The sequence below is a fragment of the Apium graveolens genome, chromosome 4 (assembly GCF_009905375.1).
Source record: "Apium graveolens cultivar Ventura chromosome 4, ASM990537v1, whole genome shotgun sequence".
NCBI classification, from domain to species: Eukaryota; Viridiplantae; Streptophyta; class Magnoliopsida; order Apiales; family Apiaceae; genus Apium; species Apium graveolens.
In genome coordinates, this window is record NC_133650.1 from 65584173 (window position 1) to 65605617 (window position 21445).

Genomic DNA, 21445 nt, shown 5'->3' on the forward strand with positions numbered 1-21445 from the left:
GCAAAATAATTATAGTAGGCCACTTTACTGCAATTAAGTCAATAAATTATAAAATGGCTCTTATTTCAAACATATCACTCATATATATATATATATATATAATATTTATCAGATTTTATTATTGAAAATTTTAAAAGAATAAATTTCATATCTTAAAGTTTTCAACTTATAATAAATTTGAAAAAATTATATAATATTAAAAATTAATCGTGCATCGTACGAGTTCTAAAATTGTGATTGTAAGATACAGATTAATAACAATTTAACAGGAGTAATATTTGATAAAAGTAATTATCTGTTATACAAAAGTTGTCATGATCAAATATAAAAATACAATAATAATTAAATGTAAACTACAAAATATATATATTTTTTGGACAATTGAAAACGACATAATTTTTTTAAGAAAATAAAATTATCATAGTAAAATTTAGTAAGAAAAGAATAAATATTCAAACAAAAATTCTTATAAAAATTGATGATGAACAATGAATTGCAGTGTTATGGAAAATAGGAAATGAGAAAAAAGATAAAGCAAAATGTTAAAGGAGAGCTCCATAATACAAGATGAAATACTAGGAAAAATCAATTTAAAAAAAAATTAAGTTGCATTACTGTCTTATTTTTAGAGTATATATTAGAACAAATATAAAATTTTTAGGCAAGATGAAATTATTAATTTTTATATTATATAGGATTATAAATTTACAAAAAAATTAAATAAAAAAGTATCTTAAATTTAGCAATTTTAGTTTAGATGAAAGGAACTGAAAAACAGAAATTTAAGTGTATAATTATAAAATATAATACTTGTCCCGTGTATTGCAGCTTAGTATGATAAAAGAAGTGTAAGGGACCCCTACACTATGTTGGAAACATAAATCTATCCTAATCAGGTTTTAACATCTCTTTCTTCCAGATAGATTACATTCGTTGTATGTTTTTGAATATTCACGCATACTCGCACCAACAATTTCTATTTTCTATACTTCCCTAATTTTAAAAATCGCAACGTAGGGGAAATGCCTAGTGTAGCTGTTAAATTATACAGCGTCTTCTTCAAATTCCTCTTAAAACATCGATTACAGACCCGATTTCAATCCCTAATTCACGATACTACTACCAATCCCGATAGTTTCGGCGTTTCGACCCGACCCGATGAGTCCATTGCCGCTGTTAATCCCTCCTTCGTCGATGGCGTTGCTACCAAAGACATTCACATCGATCCTTTCACCTCTCTTTCGATTCGTATTTTCATTCCTGACACGTGTTTAGCTGTCACGCATCACTCTAAGTCTAAAGCTAGGGTTTTGATCAGATCGGATTCCAGTTTCGGATCTTCGGAGGATCCTATTAGGCGGAATAGTTATGATCCGAGTAGTGTGAGGAGTAAACGTGAGGAGGTTGTTAGTAATCGGAGGAATAGTTATGCGTGTGTTGGAATTGATGATTCGAGTTCAAAAGTGAAATCGGAGAGTTATCAGGGGTATTTGCCGAGTGGGAGTGAGAATTGTAGGAAGTTGCCTGTCATGTTGCAGTTTCATGGAGGTGCTTTTGTGAGTGGGAGTAGTGATTCGGTTGCCAATGATTTGTTTTGTAGGCGGATTGCGAAACTGTGTGATGTTATTGTTGTCGCCGTTGGGTATAGGCTTGCGCCTGAGAATAGGTTTCCGGATGCTTTTGAGGATGGGATGAAGGTGTTACATTGGTTGGCCAAGCAGGCGAATTTAGCTGAGTGTAGTAAGAGTATGGGGAATGTGAGAGGGGGAGCAGATTTGAGGAAGGGGGAAGTTCAGAGGCATGTTGCTGATGCTTTTGGTGCGTCATCGATGGTTGAGCCGTGGTTGGCTGCTCATGGTGATCCTGCCAGGTTAATATCTTATCGTTTTGCTTAATTAATGATAATTGACTAATTGTTTATGTAAAGAATATGAGTTGTATTTTATTTTAATCTGAAGGTAGTTAATTCTGGTTCTGCTTGTTTAAATACTAAATCGGTCCTTTTGCATTGTTGTTTTATGTTTAAAAGGGCGGATTTTGATAACTGAAATGAGTACAAGTGAAGTGATATATTCTTATTAAGTTTGAAAACTATCATATGTAACCCGAAGGAAGTGAAGTATGGTGCTCAAGTTTACAAATATTTCAAGCACTGAAGTATATTGCTGTAGTTTAAATTGGAATTTAGGTATCAAAGTAAGCCGTTTAAGTTTTGTAAGTGAGAATAACTGAATAAGTGAGAAGATGTATTACAAGCCTATAGACTCCACAAAAGGATTTTTTTGTGTTGAATGACGTTACTCAAAACTAGGTCTTAAGAAATGGTATGTCAACTTTTTTAATCTTTTTAATATATTTCCATATTTCCCACTGGACTGCTACCGCAATTGACAGTAAAATTCTATGGAATTGTTAGTTAATTTTAATATTTATTTTTTAATAGTATTAACATTTATCAGAGTAAAGTTAATTATTATGAATGTTCAAGATACTTGATCCTAGTAGTAGAGTTTTGTCTGAAGTTGCTTTCTTATACATTGAATGTGGTATTTTTAGAGAAGTGAATATTACTGTGAATTGTTTTATTTCCGTTGGGATATTTTCTGTCATTAGCTGATAATATCTCTTTATAATTCTTTATAGAGCAGAGTATTGTGATATAAAACTGTGAAGGGCTTGTGTTGTATGTGAGTTCCCGCTGATTGATAGAACTTGTTTTACATCCAACATGTGATTTTTTAATTGCTAAGTTGATGCAAACTCTAGTGACCTTTTCAGGGCTGGAAAAACAATTACTTGCTAGACTTGCAACTAACCGATACCAACTTGGACCCCTGTTCATATGTTGTGGTAATATATGAAATATTTTATGTGATTACATTGTTTGTTAGGGAGTTCCAAGTGACGTCTCATCTCTATTATAGTCATGTGATTTTAGGTCAACAAAATGAGAGTGCCTATTACGTTTCCATTTTGATGTGTAAGTGTATATTAATGCCATCTATAATGTTCACACTGTAGTTTTAGCTATTCTTTGGTACCCTTGTATTATTTTGGAGAAATGCCTACTTTAAGTGATGAAAATGTGGAAATATTATAGAAACTGTTAGATTATAGAAAAGGATAAAAATGAGGGAATAAGTATAAGCCACATCTTTCGAGCCATGTTCACAGTTAGTATCTTCACTCCTATTTATTTATATATTTTGACTAGGCAGATGCTGTAATATATTACTTTCTAGTTAGTCTTTCTATCTTATATTGTGATAAAACAAGGTTGCTTTCTTCCAAAACTACAGTCATTGTATGGAATGGAACACCCTGTGTTAGGAGTTGGGACAAGACTAGAACGATGAGTAAATGACGTACTGCCTCGTACTATGATCTATTTTGTCGAGAAACTACAGCAATTGGCCTAGACATGATAAAACCTATCTAGTATCAGTTAGTACTTTGCTTTTCGTGGAACCCTTTAATTAATAATAAGTTCCTTCTAGATTTCATGATCATAAGTTTCTTTTGTCTTAATATTTTATTTTAAGACCATCCAACATGCATTGTGCAAATGCTATTATTTTAAGATTTGTTTTTAATGGTATTCTAGTCCTCGTAACTTCTGGGAGTTAATTGCTTACTAAAATTATTGGGCAGCTGATTATTTTATAAATAAAGGTCGGAAAAGGTAGGTTAATTGCATTTTTTGGCAATTGAAATTGGTGAAGAATGTTGATTGTTTCATTTATTTAAATTACTAAGTAGTCTTCAATAAAATTTCAGTCACTATTCAAGACAGTCGAGGTTTCATATTAGCATGTGCTTTAATAAAAAAGTAAGGCCGTAATGGGTCTCATTTGTCAGGCTGATGTAACCAATATTTTTCAAAATTTAACTTTATTAGCTGAGAAATTTTTGCCTTAAAAAGTTTTTTCGGTTGGTGTTCTTGTGATCTACTGCCCATACTTCTAGATGGTACTAACGTTGCCCAGCCCCCCTTTATGTTTTAAACTTCTCTAATTATGCCACAGAACAGCCAACAGTTATCTGATTACTTGTGTTTTGATGGGAATTCTCATTTGGTGCATAATCTTATTGTCGATCTAGGGTTGATTTGGTGTAGTGTATGATCTTCAAGTGGATCTAGGTTCAAATTATAAATGTCTTTTAACCATTTTATGAAAGTTTGATTGCGAGACATCATGTGAAACTTCTGTTTACCGGAGCTGTATACATGCTAATATTACTAAAAATATATTTTATCTTAGGAAATCATGTGATGTATAACTCGATCTTAACGTAGTTTTTACCATATGATCAGATGCGTCCTACTGGGGGTCAGTTGCGGTGCAAATATAGCTGACTATGTGGCTCGGAAATCTGTAGAAGGCGGAAGGCTTTTGGATCCGGTCCAGGTTGTTGCACAAGTTTTGATGTATCCGTTCTTCATAGGAAGTGTTCCAACACATTCCGAGATCAAAATGGCTAATTCTTACTTCTATGACAAGGCAATGTGCATACTTTCATGGAAACTTTTCTTGCGTGAAGAAGAGTTCAGCCTGGACCACCCTGCTGCAAATCCACTCGTTCCCGATAGAGGGCCGCCTCTGAAGCGCATGCCCCCTACACTGACAGTGGTAGCAGAGCATGACTGGATGAGAGATAGAGCCATCGCTTACTCAGAGGAACTTCGGAAGGTAAATGTTGACGCACCAGTTCTTGAGTACAAGGATGCAGTTCATGAGTTTGCTACCCTGGACATGCTCCTTAAGACACCTCAGGCCCAAGCGTGTGCTGAGGACATTGCTATCTGGGTAAAGAAGTATATTTCACTTCGAGGTCATGAATTCTCCTATTAAGCACAAGAAGTCCAGAATCACATAAAGGAGCACCAGCTACTGGCATTTTAGATGTATATTATAGGATGGCCATCGAACCATCAACCTGCTACCAGTGATAATTTGTTTGTAGCTTGATTAGTTGGTTGTCTCTAACTTCAGGGTTGTTCCCCAGTTTTCCGGTTGGTTCTTGTGCCTCTGTTCATTTTTTGTAATATAGATTACTATGTGCTTAGGTTTAGTTGAGTTGTGAGATGCAATATTTTGTGTTCTCTTTGGGTGAGTTTGATCATTATGACATCTTACCATAATTCTTTTGTTGTGTATCAATATATACCATTATTTATGAGTAGAATTCATTTGAATGAATTCTTACATATCTTATAATCTTCTAGTTTGTGTGTAGTGGTCTCATTTTTCCTGTCAATGGACCTTGTTCTGGTTTAATGCAACTGGCTAGTGTCGGAAAATATGTTGGTAGTACTTTTTGATGAGAGATGGATTGATTATTGGTTAATTGCTTCATCAATATTTTTCTTTGGGTTTAATTTTAGTCAATGGGTTGTTGCCACAGCAATGGATGGACAACTTTACAGGTTGTTCCGAGTAGTTACCCCTTTCTTTCAATACTGTGAATGGATTTCCTTTTTCTGTTTTTTGTTCTAGGATTTTGTAATGTTTCTTTTTGTTTGACTTGGACAGTGTCCTGACTTTTGCCCTTGTTCGAGTTTTTCTAATGACTCTTATTATATGAGTGGTTTGTTTGTGTACATATTATATCGTAGATGCACCAACTTTTATCCATTTTTCCTGAATGAAAGGTTTAATTCTTGTAATATATCTATTGGAGCCTTGTGAAATATTAATTGTTTTCTTGTGAACCATTGTAGTTTCAGTTTGGCGTTGTCTAATACGAACTTATATATTTTGATTTTGAAGCAATTTACGTGTTTGCTTTAATAAACCTCAGCATTTGAATTTAGGAAAGGCAATTTCCTGCAGCAGTCTAAAATATTAGACACTTCTCCTAACAGCCATGATTTTAGAAAACGTAGTTACCCAACAATTTGTCTAATTTTATGTTTTAAGCATCAGATACATTTAGTAAGGAGAATAAAACATCAAATGTATCACATGAGGGTTTTATTGTGATCAAACATAACATTGCATATATTTACAAGATTGTTTTCACCTCGTGTAATTCCCCGAGTTTGCTAAAGTCTCGGGCCTTTTTTTCTCAATTTTCAGCTCAAAGTATCCCTCTCTGGCATGTGGTCTAAGTTGCACCGGGAGAGAGTGAAACAATTTTGAAGTTGTTTACTAGTGTGGCTTCAAGTGTTACGAATCTTAACTGCATGAATCACAGTCACAATCACAATGTCAGGAAGTTGAAGATTTTCGCGATGCAGCCCGAGGATGAAAAGACCAAGCCAAGGTGTACGTACTCCTGGTGATAGCAATTGTAAGTACAGCATGGCAACACCAATATAAAAATCTAGAAACTTATAATTAAGATAAAAATATGCCACATAATTGAAGAAAATCTCAACAAAATCAATAATATTGTTATGTTTCTTCTCAACACCCCACCTAGATGATTTTTCATCCGTTGAATGTATGCTAACCTGCATTAACAACTTAAAGTGAACATGACTTTACTTGCATGCATACAAACAGGTGCATGAACCAACAAGCACTTTCTCTTTTTTCCATTATCATTTAGTTGTATTATTTAGTTATGACTTAACATTGCCAACACGTCTGTATAGACCTAAGATATAATTCTCTAATGACTCTTAATGATAATAGTATAAAAAATTTGGAGTCTTGGCTCTGCTAAGCCTTCAATTACAATCTTTATTATATTAAAACTAGTACTGAGTGTTGTAATTTATGACAAAAAGTTTAACTAAGTGAGATACTCTGTAGTAGAACTTTCTCAACAATTTTTTTGTGAACTCGAATCCTGGAAGACACTTATTCCATGTTATTCTGATGTGTTTTATCGTCATTGTTCACCTTCAGTTTTTGCGGTTCTTCCCCTGATTCCTAAGGATTAAAACCTGTGATGTTGATTGTTGGTCAACAAGTTGAAACATAGAAAACAAACATTATAAGAGCTTTTAATGATAAACCATATGACCCATCATAATTATAATGTAGGGAACGAAATTCTACATGCCATTTTAATATGGCAATTGTACTTGAGCTGAAAGCTCCACTTCTGGCTTTGGCATATGTTTTCACTTGTGGAAACATAAAACAATCTATTATGTGGTCCTTTCATATGAACATTTTGTTAGTATTCTAGTGAATGCTTTTTTATCTTTATTTTCATGATCATTGCGTTTCTGTTTTCTTCTCTTTGTTCTTTTGTTTAACCCCTTTGACTTCATCACAACACTGAATATTAAGTCAGTGAATCCACCAAAATGACCGGCGAATCATTAGCTTTCAGTCAAACTGCCATAGCTAACTCCACATTAGTGTCTATCAAGCAAACATCAAGCTATTAATGTATGAGTTATTTGCACGAATGGATGAACAATGACTCGAAAATCTTCCTTTGCTGTTTTACTATAACTGCTCGAGAATTAGGGTGAAGCCATAATAGGATTTTGAACAACTTAATAGTTTTTGGAAACGGCATCTGTTTTTTTGTTTACATTCTTAAGTTGAAAGAGTTACTTCTAAAGACAAACTTGGGCAGCTTTGAAGGGACCAAGGAATCCTACCAGTACAATTGTTTTTTCTATCTTGACATATTAAAAAAAACAACTAACAAAAGAGGACTTTGTCTGCATGATATATATAGACACACACTTCACACTTGTAATAATTTGTAATCAGAGATGACCCGCGATTAATCTGTTGCTTAATTCTTTTCCCGAGATTCTCTAAAACAATAAGCTTTTCATTGTCTTAACAAGGGTGGTGGACACTTAATTATTGCAAACCGCCCGTGCTTTTAAGGCCAATGCATTCTTATTGCTACTTCATGATCTCTTCCAATCATGTTTCTCCCCCTCAAACAGCATAACTTATTTTTTTAATTTCAGCATGATCTGGCAGAATCTTTCTTAGATTATTAGGTTCCTTTAGACAGTTTAAATAGGGGTGCAAGAAGACTTTCTTTTCGCACTGTGACTAGTACAATTGTATAGTGATTTTATCATTGCATTGTGAAAGATTTACGTCCAAATGGGAAGACAACCATGCTGTGATAAAGTTGGGTTGAAGAGAGGTCCATGGACTATTGAAGAAGACCGCAAGCTCATGAATTTTATCCTCGAAAATGGGATACAGTGTTGGAGAACAATCCCCAAGCTCGCAGGTTTTTAGTTTATAAACCCTCACTACTGAATATATTAAAAATCTTACACATTCACATACACGCACATGCATTTGTAAATTAATCGTCTTGAATATTTTACTCTATGCTACTTCTTAATATGTTGTGTTTTGCATGGTCTTGAAGGATTGCTAAGATGCGGGAAAAGTTGCAGACTGAGATGGATCAATTATCTGAGGCCTGATCTTAAAAGGGGCATGCTATCTGAAATGGAAGAGGATCAAATTATACAACTCCATGCTCGTCTTGGCAACAGGTCCTTGTCCCTAATAAGCATTTTTTGCCAGCCACTACATTGTGGTTGTATAGAAGAAATTTAGTATTTGATTTTCATAAAATATTAATGTTTACGCATGTTTGATTCTTCATGCAGGTGGGCTAAGATTGCCTCTCATTTCCCTGGGCGCACTGATAATGAAATCAAGAACCACTGGAACACCCGAATCAAGAAAAGGCTAAAACTTCTAGGGGTAGACCCTGTGACACACAACCCCGTTGAGCCTAAAGAGAAGAAAGCAGAAATGATCATTGAGACAATGCCACAGTCCACTTCACATATTATTCCTGTGCCCATGCCGGAAACTAATGATATTAATGTGAGAAAAAATGAAATCAATGCGGGTTCAGAAGACACCGCCAACCTATTGAACAACTATGAAGATGTGTGCGGAAACTTGGATGTAGTCTTCTGGATGAACCAAGAGGCCAACGCATCCACTTCTTACAGCCCTTCATTTTCTTTGGAAGAATCTCTGAGTAATCCATTAATGGGAGAATCTTCGTATATCCAAGAGGATTCCATACAACAATGGGTACAATCTGCAGATTCCATGCTCTCATGGGATGCTTTCAATCAACTAGAAGAAGAGCTTTACTATTTCGGATATAGATAATTAGGATGCACCTTTATTTTAGCTATTTTTTAGTTATCATCAAAGTAGTGATGCCTACTTTCATCACAAGTGATTTGTGTAGTGAAATACAAATAATCCGAGACAGGCCACTTGTCAGCTTAATGCTCAAATCTTTGGAATTGTGTTTCACATTTGTTATATTTTGTTTGAACGTTGCAGTATCATAAACTGTATCAAAGTTGGAAGATTGATGTGATACTGCACCACAGCAGGTCTTTACAACAAGTCTTTACACCTAATGTCAATAAACTTAAAACTTACTGCTTATCCATGACAAGAGCACTTGGCATATGCAACATATCTATTCACCTTAATAAAATGATTGATGCATTCATTTAGTGCTATTAACAACACTAGTGAGTGATAATCCAAGCGGCCAAACACTCCCGGATTCTGACATGGTCTTTTTTTTTGCTAAGCAATACTGACTTGATCATCTTTAACTCCAACACGTATAATATGAACTTGGTCTTTAACCCGAACCAATTACAATAATCAGATTTATGTTTTCAGTTTTAAATTTGGTTCCCCCGCTTAACTAAAAGAACTCACAGTTATCGTCATGAAGTACTTATTTATGCCTCCTTATCGTATACAAAATCTAGGAACTCAATATATGTAATTAATTAACGTACTAACATCCGTAATGCATTGATTAACCTCTTACTCCCGAGTTTTAATTAGGAAGGAAAGTAAGTGGTGGGTGAGTAAAGTAGTTTCACTTGCATTCATATTTGTGCTCCTGAGTTTTTAAAAGAAGTGATAATAAATGTAAATTTAACAAACTTTCATTCCAAAACTTTTACTCCAGAAGTGGGATGAAAGTACTTTACCTACTTATCACTTACTTCCTTCCCTTTAAAAAACTCGGGAGCGAGGCCTAAAAGTCGCACTTGTTTGTTTGTGCAACATGCTACTTGATAGTTACGAGAAAATGTATATAGAATCATCCCATCTGTGTTTGTTTGTAGAAATAGTAAAAGGAAATCATTTACAGGCATCTTATGAAGCATCAATGTCTGGTTTTTCTTATAGTTTCCAGATTGTGGTTAACTTGATTAGTGAGTGTCTTCCTTCCAGCTAATATAATAGAATCAACTATATATACAGTAACATAATCTAGGTAGCTGAGGAAAAAAAACTAAGGAGATTTATACTCCGTTTGGTATTGCTGCAGACAGCTGTAGCAGCAGTTTTTTGTTAAAAAGTTATTTGCTGAAAAGCTATCTGAAAGTTATTTGATAGATTTTAAAAACTGTTGTCTAAAAAAGCGTTTTTAGTAAGCTGCTGTTAGCAAAAACCTGTCCCCATATTTTTGAAAAAAACTGTTTTCAACTTTTGCAAAAAGTAGTTATCAGCATCAAACCTTCTCAAAAACATTATTTTTATATATTATATCTGAAAGTATGTATAATTTAAAAAAAATTACTAAACAGTCATTTAATTTTACCGACAACAATTTTTTCACCAACATTTTTTCTTACAGCACCGCCGGAGTCTTGTCTTTTAACAATCCAAGACTTGGCCTCGGAGTTCCCAAACCGACGCACGGAAACAAAGGAAAATCAAACTAATTCCTGCTAATCCTCACAGGACTCTTGCACAGAGAATTTTTTTAATTCGCTAAATGAATTCACAAGGTTTCAAAAAAGATAAGAGAAAAACTATACATTGTTTATATAGGGATATAAACTCCTAAAATGAAATAAAAATAATTTAAAGTAACGAACGGAGGTTTGAGTTTGAGCATGTAAAATCTTTCATCTTGCAAAATCTCTCATCTCGATACTCAAAATTACTGTTTAGTTTTTTAGGTTTGGCATGGTCATGCAATCGAGACATGTGATCGATGTCAATATATATTTTGTCGGGTATAATTAACATTAATGGGACAATTATATTTATCAGAAAAAACAACACCATACAATAAACCAAATAACAAAACAAAACACGAAGGTAAATAACAAGATAAATAAGTACAATATATTAATCAGGAGTAACAAGTACAAACGTTTAGTTTTGTATAAAATACAAAAACAAAACGTAACTGAAGATATTAAATTAATTAAAATAAATATCCCGATTTAAGATACATTTAATATTTAGCAAAAAAAAATTTCCGATTTAATATACATTTAATAGAATATATCTCAGAATCAGAAATGTAACAGCCAGTATGAGTGTTTGTCAAATCCTGATACAGACATCCCATCCCATCAGAATTTATTAAGCCTCAGCAAATCATGATCCAGACGTCAGGATTTGTCAGCCTCGACAAATCCCGATCAGTATTTATTTCAGCAAATCAGAGTTTGTAATTTCTGATCAACAAATACTGATATTTCATATTACACATATTCAATATTCATATTAAAACAATATAATAAGTCAGTAAATATTTTAATTAAGCAAGCAGTAAAATTCCTCGCCCAGGTCGCCTCGCGAAAATTCCTCGCCCAAGTCGCCTCGCGTACTCGACCCGACCCGAGGCGAGGCAAGGCGGCGGCGCGTGTGTGCGCGCGAGACACATAATAACATCATGCACACCCACAAACCTTAGTAGTTGTATACTACTCTTGCACATGGTACTATATAAAACACTCAACCCCTATTTACCTTACCAATGTAGGATAAACCCACACACCATTTTCAAGCTACTAACTTCAGCTCAATTTCTTTATAGATTCCACTAAGAAAATGACTTAAATCCATAAATGAAAGTTTAAGTCCTCATATCAAGGATCAACCTCCAACAATTAGTTTTAGGAAATTGCATCAAGAACATGTCTAAAATAAGCCTCAAACTTTCTATTTTCTAACAATCCCCCACAAATTCATGCAGAAATGCATATCAGATTTTATCATGACTTGCTTTTCAGAGTCGGTACCCTTCCACATTTGAACCCTCCTAATTCCCCTACTTCGATGGCTACCGGATATAGATGGAATGTTTCACCTTAAATTTCTACCATTTGATGTAACCACACTCCATAGACAACGACTAATCAAAAGGCTATGATGCAGATCTACGGTTTTGAGATGTTATGGTCGTGTCTCGCTTCCGTTCTTCAAATGCTTCAAGGAATAACCCTTTCCTATAATTGCAACCTCACAATTGCATTCGCTTAGCTGGCCATCTCCAAAGATGTACCGCCAACATCTCGTCTTACGACTTGACCCATTCAGAGTTTATAAATCCCGACACAGTATTTATCAAATTCTGATCCAAAACTGTTTACATCAGAGTTTATTAAAACTCTTGTTTACTAGCAGTTCAAGTACCTCTTAAGATTTACAGGGGATAGACTCAGATACATAAGTATCTAAAAGTATATGGTAGAAGTACTACCAATTCATCTTTATAACTTGTTATTATCATATTGAATACACTTCGAGGGATCTCGTCTCAGGTGTATTGGGTTCCCACTTTTAATGAATCATGGTGGGTACCGGTCCCATCCCCAACCCCGACTTAAGCACTACAGTATGCGCAAGCCCCTTAGTCAGTGGATCAGCTATATTATCCTGAGTTCCTATGAACTCTATAACAATAATCCTATCAGACACACGACCTTTTATAGACTTTAGTCTAACTTGGATATTTTTCTTTGTCTTAGCATTATACTTCACACTTCTGATCTTGTCGATAGTTGTATGGCTATCACAATGAATAGAAATTACAGGAAGCGGTTTGCTTACTACAGGTGACATAGACATAAGCCTATGTAGCCATTCATCCTCCATTCCTGTGGCATCAAGTGCACACAACTCAACCTCAAAAGTAGACAGAGTAATTAAAGTCTGTCAGAAAATTTCCAGAATACTGCTCCACCGGCAAGGGTAAACACATATCCAGTCACTTCATTGGAACCAGATTTCTTAGCTATCCAACTTGCATCACTGTACCTTTCGAGTACCCCCAGAAATCTCCGATAATTCTAGCCAAGGGAAGTAGTTCCCTTGAGATATTTAAGAACTCTATCCAGTGCCTCCCAATGTGTCTTGTTTGGACAGCTTATATATCTAGCTAACTTAGACACAAGATAAGAAATATCTGGTATAGTCATATTAGCAAGATATGCAAACTCCCAATAATCTGAGAATACCTTAACTGAGACACAATAACTCCTAAACTATTCTTGACTATGACAACTTTTGAATCATATGGTGTACTAGCAATTCTACAATTTCAATAACCGTACTTCTCAAGTATAGATTTATCTATATAATGAGACCATGACAATGTTATTCCATCAATTGACTGAGTCAACTTGATCCCAAGAATCACACTAGCCTCACCCATATCCTTCATTTCAAAGTGCCTCTTCAAGAAACTCATTGTCTCGTTAATAATCTCAATATTGGTTCCAAACAACAAAATATCATCTACATACAAGCACACAATCACACCATTATTACCTCTAACCTTATAGTAGACACACTTGGCACTTTCATTAACTAAAAACTCGAAGTCTAAAACAGTTTTATCAAACTTTTTATGCCAGTCTATAGATGCTTGTTTAAGACCATAGATGGACTTGACTAGTCTACATAATTTCCTCTCATTACCAGAAGCAACAAATCCCTCAGGCTGATCCATATAAATCTATTCCTCGAGGTCACCATTAAGAAAAGCTGTCTTTACATACATTTGATGGATGATAAGACCATGTACGGAATCCAATGCAATAGGTATTCTGATTGTTGTCATTCAGTTAACAGGAGAGTATGTAGCAAAATAATCAATGCCTTCCATTTGCGTAAAGCTTTTAGCAACTAGCCTAGCCTTGTACTTATCTATTGAGCCATCAGGGTTTAGCTTCCTCTTGAAGATCCATTTACATCCAATAGTAGAACACCCATGAAGGATATCAACTAACTCCCATATTCCGTTAGAAAAAATTGAGTCAATTTCACTCTTCACAACGCCTTTCCAATGCCTTGACTTCGAAGAATCCATGGCTTGACCGAGATTTAAAGGCTCATCCTCGACAGTTTATGTAACATCCGGGAAATATCGTGTAATTATTTATATCAATATGTGATTATTATGTGAATATTATATGAATTTTGGTGAATTATTTGGTGTTTGATACTAATAATTGGATGTTCGTATGTAATAAGATGCGAGTATGTTAATTTTAATATGTACAGAATAAAACATAGATAATTAAGGTATTTTATGGAAAATTTTTGGAATGTTAAATGATGTTATGATGATTTACGAATTATTAATTATTTTCCGATTAATTATAAAAATTATTTTATAAAGCCGGGAATCGTCCGACTTCAATCGTTTTTGCGTTTTTACAACCCGAAACTCTTCCGAAAACTCCTTCCTAACCTAATCTGGTAATTCCGAACATTTTCCGTGTTTTAACTTTTTCGATCCGGGTTACGATTTGACCTGTAGGAGTACCGGTATGAAATTTTCGATACGCAAATCATTTTATATATCGATAAGAACCCATATTCTCAAAAGTCGAGACATTATTACCTTAATTTCGTATAAAGAATTTTATAGGAAGCTCTGTTTTGATAATTATCTAATTCTGGTATTAAAATGGTATCGTCTTTTCAGTTACTTAGCGGCTAAGTAACCTATTTTCGGAACCGATCTGTAAATGTAATTATCAAATTATTAAATAAATAAAATATGTGATGGTTCTGTCAGCTATGTGTTGCTGTATTATCAATTGTTTGTGAATTGTTGGACGCGAAGATTAATTTTATAATAAATTATCGAGTTGTATGCATTTAATTCATTTTAAAGCGATTTTATTGAATATTTATTCTTAAAAATGCTAAAATTGTCTCTAAAATTATTTTATTGTTTTATAATTTTATTTATTATTTTTAGAGGTTTATAAAATTTAGAAATCAATATTTTATTAATTATTTAATTTTAAATGATTTCCTGGTTTTATTTAATTGTAAAATCAGTATTTAATTCCAGAATGCTTCAAAAATCTTGAGATACATATTTTATTAAGTTTAGAATATTTCGAGAATTTTAAAATTATTCCGGTAATTTTCTGGCTTTTATTCACTCCCGCATTTATTCGTTAATTCGTTAAAATGCGGATATGATTGGCAAGTTAAAAATGGTTTAAAACTCATGAAAATTTAGAATATTAGTTTTAAATTATATTGAGAATTTTAAATCTGTTCTGATAAATTTTTGGGCTGTTCCTACTCGTAAATTATTCGTTGAAATCAGTAAGTGCGGTACGAGTCAGGATAATTATAACAAGAAAGGAAAAAAAAAAGAATAAAAAGCCCCCAAATCATCCCTGCACCCCCCTACCCGCTGCTTTTCTTTTCCGGGCTTTACCCGACTCTCTCAATCTCTCCTTTGTCACCCCTCTTTCTGTAATTACTCTCTACAGTGGTAAGTCCCAGGTGTTGTTGGCCTGTTTTTTTCTTTCTTCTTTCTTTCTTTTGGCCGCCTGGTCCTTGTTCTGGTGCCCCTGTTCCGGCCGCTTCTGCCCTTACTTTCGCCGCCGCCGCCTTCCCTCGCTTTTCCGGCGAGGTGATAGTTGCGGCGTGTGGTTCGTGTCTGTATGTATATACACGATTGATGTGTATATCCTGTAATTGTCCCCTATTTCTCTGTTATGATGTTCGGTGTGGCTGTTTTGTGTTGTTTCTCTTCCCTGTTCCAGTGAAACTCGCCGCTGCCGCGCGTGTTGCGCGTGCTGGTAGCGGGACCCGTTCCTGGTTGTTGCTGTGACTGTTATTGCGTATTTGATTTATATTATTTCGATGAAATTACTTAATTTCTGAAATAAATCAGTTATGTGATCGGTGATTCGTGAAATAAATATGTTATTGCGAGACTTATAGTAATTAATTGATGAAATTTACGAAGGATGCCTGATAATTACGAGAACCCGTAAATTTTATCGCCGTCGGCGATGAGCCTCGGCGAGCCGACGGTGGACTATGATGATACGATCTGAGTCCTATGATTTAAAAGACAAAATACGAATAAAATAAAAATATGAGTAAAAATATAAAAATATGAATAAAGGTACAAATACAAATAGTTAATAACTGAATTGTATTGGTGATTGGGATTGGCGTCTGGATTGTGAATTGGATGATTGATTGTTGTTATGTTGTGATTGACGTCGATTTGATTTCGACGGGTAGGCAGATAAACAAAGGAGACGCTGCCCGATTTTCGGGAAATTAATTCCGGAATATCGGGAACGTAACCTATAATTATTAGGAAACGTCGAATAATCATATACAATTATATTATATGAACTGGACTGCGATTAAGACAAGATAATTTATAAATAATTGATTACCCTGTTTTCAAAACGACGAGTATACGTATTTTCTGAAAATAAATACCGAACCAAATTTCGAAGATGTGAACCATAACTGCTATGTGTATCTCGATAATACATATAAATATGAATTCGGTTATAAAATCATATGGGTAGAATAGGATGACAATTTGATGTTAAGTTTAAGCGGTTATCTGAATTAGGGTATTTGAACCCTGTAGGTTTTAGACGGAGGACCGAGACGTGACATCGGACTAGGAACGATCTAGTGATTAGACGTCGAGATCAACAAAGTTCCAACCAAAGGGTCTGAATGTTGGGATTGTATCGAGAATAGGATAGTAGGTTGACGATAAAGCCAAACGATCAAAGTCGAACCAAAGTCAACCAGTAATAACGGTTAAAGCTTATTGAGGCAAGTATCTCTATCATCACTTATTGTTCAAGTGATATTTATTTTAAATTTTACCATGCAAGTATTGCTTTCCCTATTCTCAGTTTAGAATCGATAAACATATCGCTGAATTAAATAATTCTGTTTATACAAGTATTCCTAACCTTTCTCCTTAAATACTGCAAATATTTATTCTCTCCTATTCTAAGTTCAGAATAGTTAACTGTTTTATATTTCGCTGCAATTACTCTTATTATGCCAGTTCTTTTAAATTCTTGTTCCTATAATTCGATTGCTCTCTTGAGCAAATACCCATTCGTTCGGGTTATTTGCGAACCCTAATTTGGGATGTTTTGAAATCAGAATGATTTGATATCAAAATACTCTACGGGCTGGATGATTATTATGAGGACCAGTGATGAGCTGGATCCTATGGGCCGGAGATGGACCGGACCCTTTAGGCCATAGTTGCCTGGGTGCCCCATATGTTGGTTGGGTCTATGCAGTTGGGTATAGATCCGCACTATCTCCTGACTGATCAGCAGGTTATAGTGCATATGTTGGTTTCTAGTGTTCAGTCCAATTTATTGTTGTTCGCCATTAATGGCATTCCCTCTTGAAGTAAAATGTGATTATGGGTTAAAGTTATTCTTTCTTAGCCCTCAGTTTCGGGAAATTACAGTGTTTATAAATGAATTCGAGGTTCAGAGTGTTGCTGCAGCATTTGTTGCTCAGTGATATTTAGAATCTTGAATGAATTGGGATTTTCTTAATTATTCAACCCGTCCTTATCAGGCTGGTTTAGCAGGCTAAGTCTATAGAAACTTAGTCGATAATGATGGATACTGAATAGTTAGGAATTTCTTGAACGTCGTTTTATGAATAGTTATTGCATTCACTGCTCAATTATGAAATAATACCAGAAGCTATTTTGAAAACACGCGATCTCTAAAGTTCTTACAAAAATGTCATTATGTCCTAAGTGATTCATAGCAATGCAAATCAAATTGATTTTAAGATAATGAGATATATCCTTCAAATGATTTCGTGTTTCGCCCTTCAAGATATTTCAGAGATTTTGTCTGGAAGTTTTCTTTAAAATTAATATTTGAAACTCAAATTATATACTTGCTGGGCATTTTTGGCTCACTCTTGATTTGTCAATTCTTATTTCTGCCAGAAACAGATAAGGACTAAAGTGAATAGCTTTGATAGACAGCAGAAGTTAGAGAAGTTTCCGTTGCGAGAGGTTGAAGGTGTTAGAAGAATGTGACAAGAGCATTAGTTTAAAGGTATATATATACTTGTATTATAGTTGAAGTGAGTTGTAGAAGGTTAGATTCTTGTTTCATACCATGACCTGTAAAAGATCCGGACTCAAGGGGTTATTTATTTATTTCTTTACTTTATGTAATAATGGTTTAGTAACACCAAATCTTGACCCCGGATTTGGGGTGTTGCAGTTTAAGTGATAAAATCACTTCCAAAGTCCTTGACTACCTTTGCACTCTTCCTCCTTCTAGATTCCTCTACTTCATTAGAAGTAAAGCTACTACCAGAATCCGCCCCCATATTTGTCATCTTTTCCACATGACCAGGAATAGAACTTGATGTGTGACTGGGATCATCATCAGAATTACCCAAAGGTATACCAGTCTTTATAGAAAAACTTCCTCAAAGAAAGTTGCATCACGAAACTCAACTATCGTATTCGCCACAATCCCATCTATGTCAGATTTTAAAACTAAAAATCTCATAGCAGTAGTGGTTTCAAGATAGCCTTAAAAGATACAATAAACAGTTTTCGGACCTAGTTTCTTTTTCTTGTGTTCAGAGGCAAGAACCTTAGCAAGGCACCCCCACACACGAAGATAACTCAAACTTTTCTTACACTTTCTCCATAATTCATAAGGTGTCTTTGTTAGGGATTCGATCAATAAAACGCAACGGAAAAATAAAAATTTAGAATCCCTACCGCAATATCTATGTATAATGACCGGATAATTATGGAGAATTGATGTTTACCTTAATAAAGTTTTCCTTTCTGATTGTGATGAATGTTCTGATCTTAATGAACCAACACAGCTGCCCTCCTTTCGAAGATCTGCTCTCCAAGGTATCCACACGAACGTCCAATCGTCCAACGATCACCAGAGCCGGTATTAGCCGATTTGGTTGCCTCTTCTCTCTCTTTCTCTCTCTCTCTCTAGCCTCTCTAAGATGTAGAGCTGCTAGGGTTTTCTCAAAAACGTAATATATCTACCAAACCCTAAAAATATACATCTTAATGTGTATATATGGAGAGAGGGGATTCGGGCTTAACCCTAATCATAATGGGCTTCTAAACGGACCCATTCTGATTTTGGATTTATATTATTATTAAATTCAAATTCTAATATATATACAATTAATCAAGTCTCACTTAATTAATTTAATAATTAAATTTAAATTAACAATAATAAAATATTTAATTTAATAATTAAATTTAAATTAACAATAATAAAATATTTAAATTCATAATTTAAATAACACTCCGTTTAAACGTTCTTTGGGTGTGACCCTTTAGGTTATTATTACGTTGGCAATAATTTTATTTTCTAATAATAAAATTACAAATAATAAGTGGCATCTAGTCATACATCATTGCTCCCCAAGTAATAATAATAATTGGTGATTCAATTAAACCTTTCGTGAATAATGTACAATGTAATATAATTCCTTTAGCCTTATATTATAGATCAAACTCGAGGCATGCATTGTGTTATCCTCTGTTAACGTTTAATCCTTCTTTCATTGATCACCGAGTAAACTATTAAACAAATCAGTATTTGAGCACGACCATGCATTTTATAGTCTTACTCAATCAAGAGGCCAATAATATCACTCCTTTAATAAAGGAGGGCTAAATCCCATCTAGATCATTTATATTTCTCATACGATTCATAATATACCCAATGTCTACTTTTATTATTACTCGGTCAAGGATAACTTTCAATAGTATCAAAGTATATTAATTCTCGTATAGAAATATAATGATTTCAGGTTAAAGGACCAATACATCATTATCACCGTGAGATTAACTTATGACACTTTAAACACGTATTATCTCACAACGGGTCAATCCAGCACCATGTATTTAATACATATACCTGTGTTTTGACTTTTAGTATCACCATACCTATGATCAATGAGATGTGATTATCAGTCAACAAACACACTACTATCAACGTATTTAATATCGTCCCTTAACAATAATACTTGACTAGGGACCTTTAGGAATTTCAATATTATTCTCATAATCTCATTTCTAAGTCACGTACTTAGAGATATAGATTTACATATCATATACCAAGGACATTTATTAATCTAACATTTTATCGCAGAAAATAAAGATATAATAACTTACTAAAGAATAATCCATAGAATCATAATTAATAATCCAAATATTTCATAATATAAACATAATAGTGTTGTCTCTAGGGCACAAACACTAACAATCTCCCACTTGCACTAGAGCCAATCACCCATGTATCTAATACCCATGGAACTAGTATGACCTTTGTGCTTTTGCTGCGACAAAACCTTAGTCGGTGGGTCTGCAACATTATCATCAGTATGCACTTTATATATATGTATATCTCCTCTTTCATTAATCTCTCGAAGAAGATGATATCTCGTAAGTATATGCTTTGCCCAGGAATGGGACCTTGGTTCTTTAGCCTGCGCAATGGCTCCATTATTATCACAGTAGAGATCAACTGGATTGTGATCGATGGAACCACACCAAGTCCCGTTATGAATTTTTGTATCCAAACAGCCTCCTTCGCTGCTTTATTGGCAGCAATTAATAAGTGGATTTTATATCCACTTGGAACGCTTTATTACAAGCTTAAATGGGTGTTTTGGACTCAAGTTGTTGGTATTTTGATGTGTTTTTGTGTTATTGCATTTCAGGTATCAGTTATATGAAGAAATGAGATTTTAAAGGAAATATGATAAAAATTGATCAGAATTGGAAGCCAAGGCCATTGTCAAGTTGTAGAGAATCTCAATAGCTTCGCGTGGGCAGTTGAATCGCCTAATTCTGACGATTAGAACTCAAGTTATGGCCAAAACAAGATTCATCGGAAATTTTTCCAGACAGGAGCTGAGCCCCGCCCAGAGAGCTGAGCGGCCGCCCAGAGAGCTGAGCCCAGAGAGCTGAGCAGCCGCCCAAGGCGCGGCTGGTCGCTGATTTCGCTGAAAAAGCCTTTTTGAGTGCAATTTGACGATTTTAAGGGTCCAGGTCCACTAGGGGCGTATATATACTTAAAAAAAGGGTTTTCATCATCCGGGAAGATTGGGATACCAAGGAGAAGACCTAGAAGCACAGAACAACTCTGAAAAAGAAGATCTTGTTTTCAACTTGTGATTCTTTGAATTAGTTGTAACTTTGGATGCTCGTTTTCGTTCTTGTTGAACCCAGATCTCGTTTATTCGTAATTTAATCATTATTCAGTTTATTAAGACCTTGTTTTATACCATGCTTTCATTGGAACCCATGGTGACGATGAGTTCAATTATGGGCTAATCGTTATCATGGGATTCTAGCGGATTTACTTATGGATTTTAATAGTTAATTGTTTCGATATCTTGGTGTGTGGTGATTGATTGAT

General features: G+C 34.6%; 2 protein-coding genes across 2 annotated transcripts; both read left to right on the top strand.

Moving 5' to 3' along the window:
- Nucleotides 1-862: 862 nt before the first annotated feature.
- On the top strand, nucleotides 863-5218 carry LOC141718028 (putative carboxylesterase 11). The gene is made up of 2 exons (XM_074520360.1): nucleotides 863-1870; nucleotides 4316-5218. The coding sequence occupies exons 1-2, from the start codon at nucleotides 1023-1025 to the stop codon at nucleotides 4851-4853; spliced, it is 1386 nt and encodes a 461-aa protein (XP_074376461.1). The 5' UTR covers nucleotides 863-1022; the 3' UTR covers nucleotides 4854-5218.
- Nucleotides 5219-7383: 2165 nt separating this feature from the next.
- On the top strand, nucleotides 7384-9365 carry LOC141716754 (myb-related protein 315-like). The gene is made up of 3 exons (XM_074518937.1): nucleotides 7384-8166; nucleotides 8311-8440; nucleotides 8558-9365. Exons 1-3 carry the CDS (start codon nucleotides 8034-8036, stop codon nucleotides 9075-9077), a joined length of 783 nt encoding a protein of 260 aa, XP_074375038.1. The 5' UTR covers nucleotides 7384-8033; the 3' UTR covers nucleotides 9078-9365.
- Nucleotides 9366-21445: the final 12080 nt, after the last annotated feature.

Excerpts from the sequence above, each read along its gene's own strand:
- LOC141718028 (XM_074520360.1), top strand. The coding sequence starts at position 1,023 with ATGCCTAGTGTAGCTGTTAAATTATACAGCGTCTTCTTCAAATTCCTC. Across the intron at positions 1,871-4,315 it reads GCTCATGGTGATCCTGCCAG|ATGCGTCCTACTGGGGGTCA; the intron begins GTTAATATCTTA and ends CCATATGATCAG.
- LOC141716754 (XM_074518937.1), top strand. The coding sequence starts at position 8,034 with ATGGGAAGACAACCATGCTGTGATAAAGTTGGGTTGAAGAGAGGTCCA. Across the intron at positions 8,167-8,310 it reads AACAATCCCCAAGCTCGCAG|GATTGCTAAGATGCGGGAAA; the intron begins GTTTTTAGTTTA and ends ATGGTCTTGAAG. Across the intron at positions 8,441-8,557 it reads CATGCTCGTCTTGGCAACAG|GTGGGCTAAGATTGCCTCTC; the intron begins GTCCTTGTCCCT and ends TTCTTCATGCAG.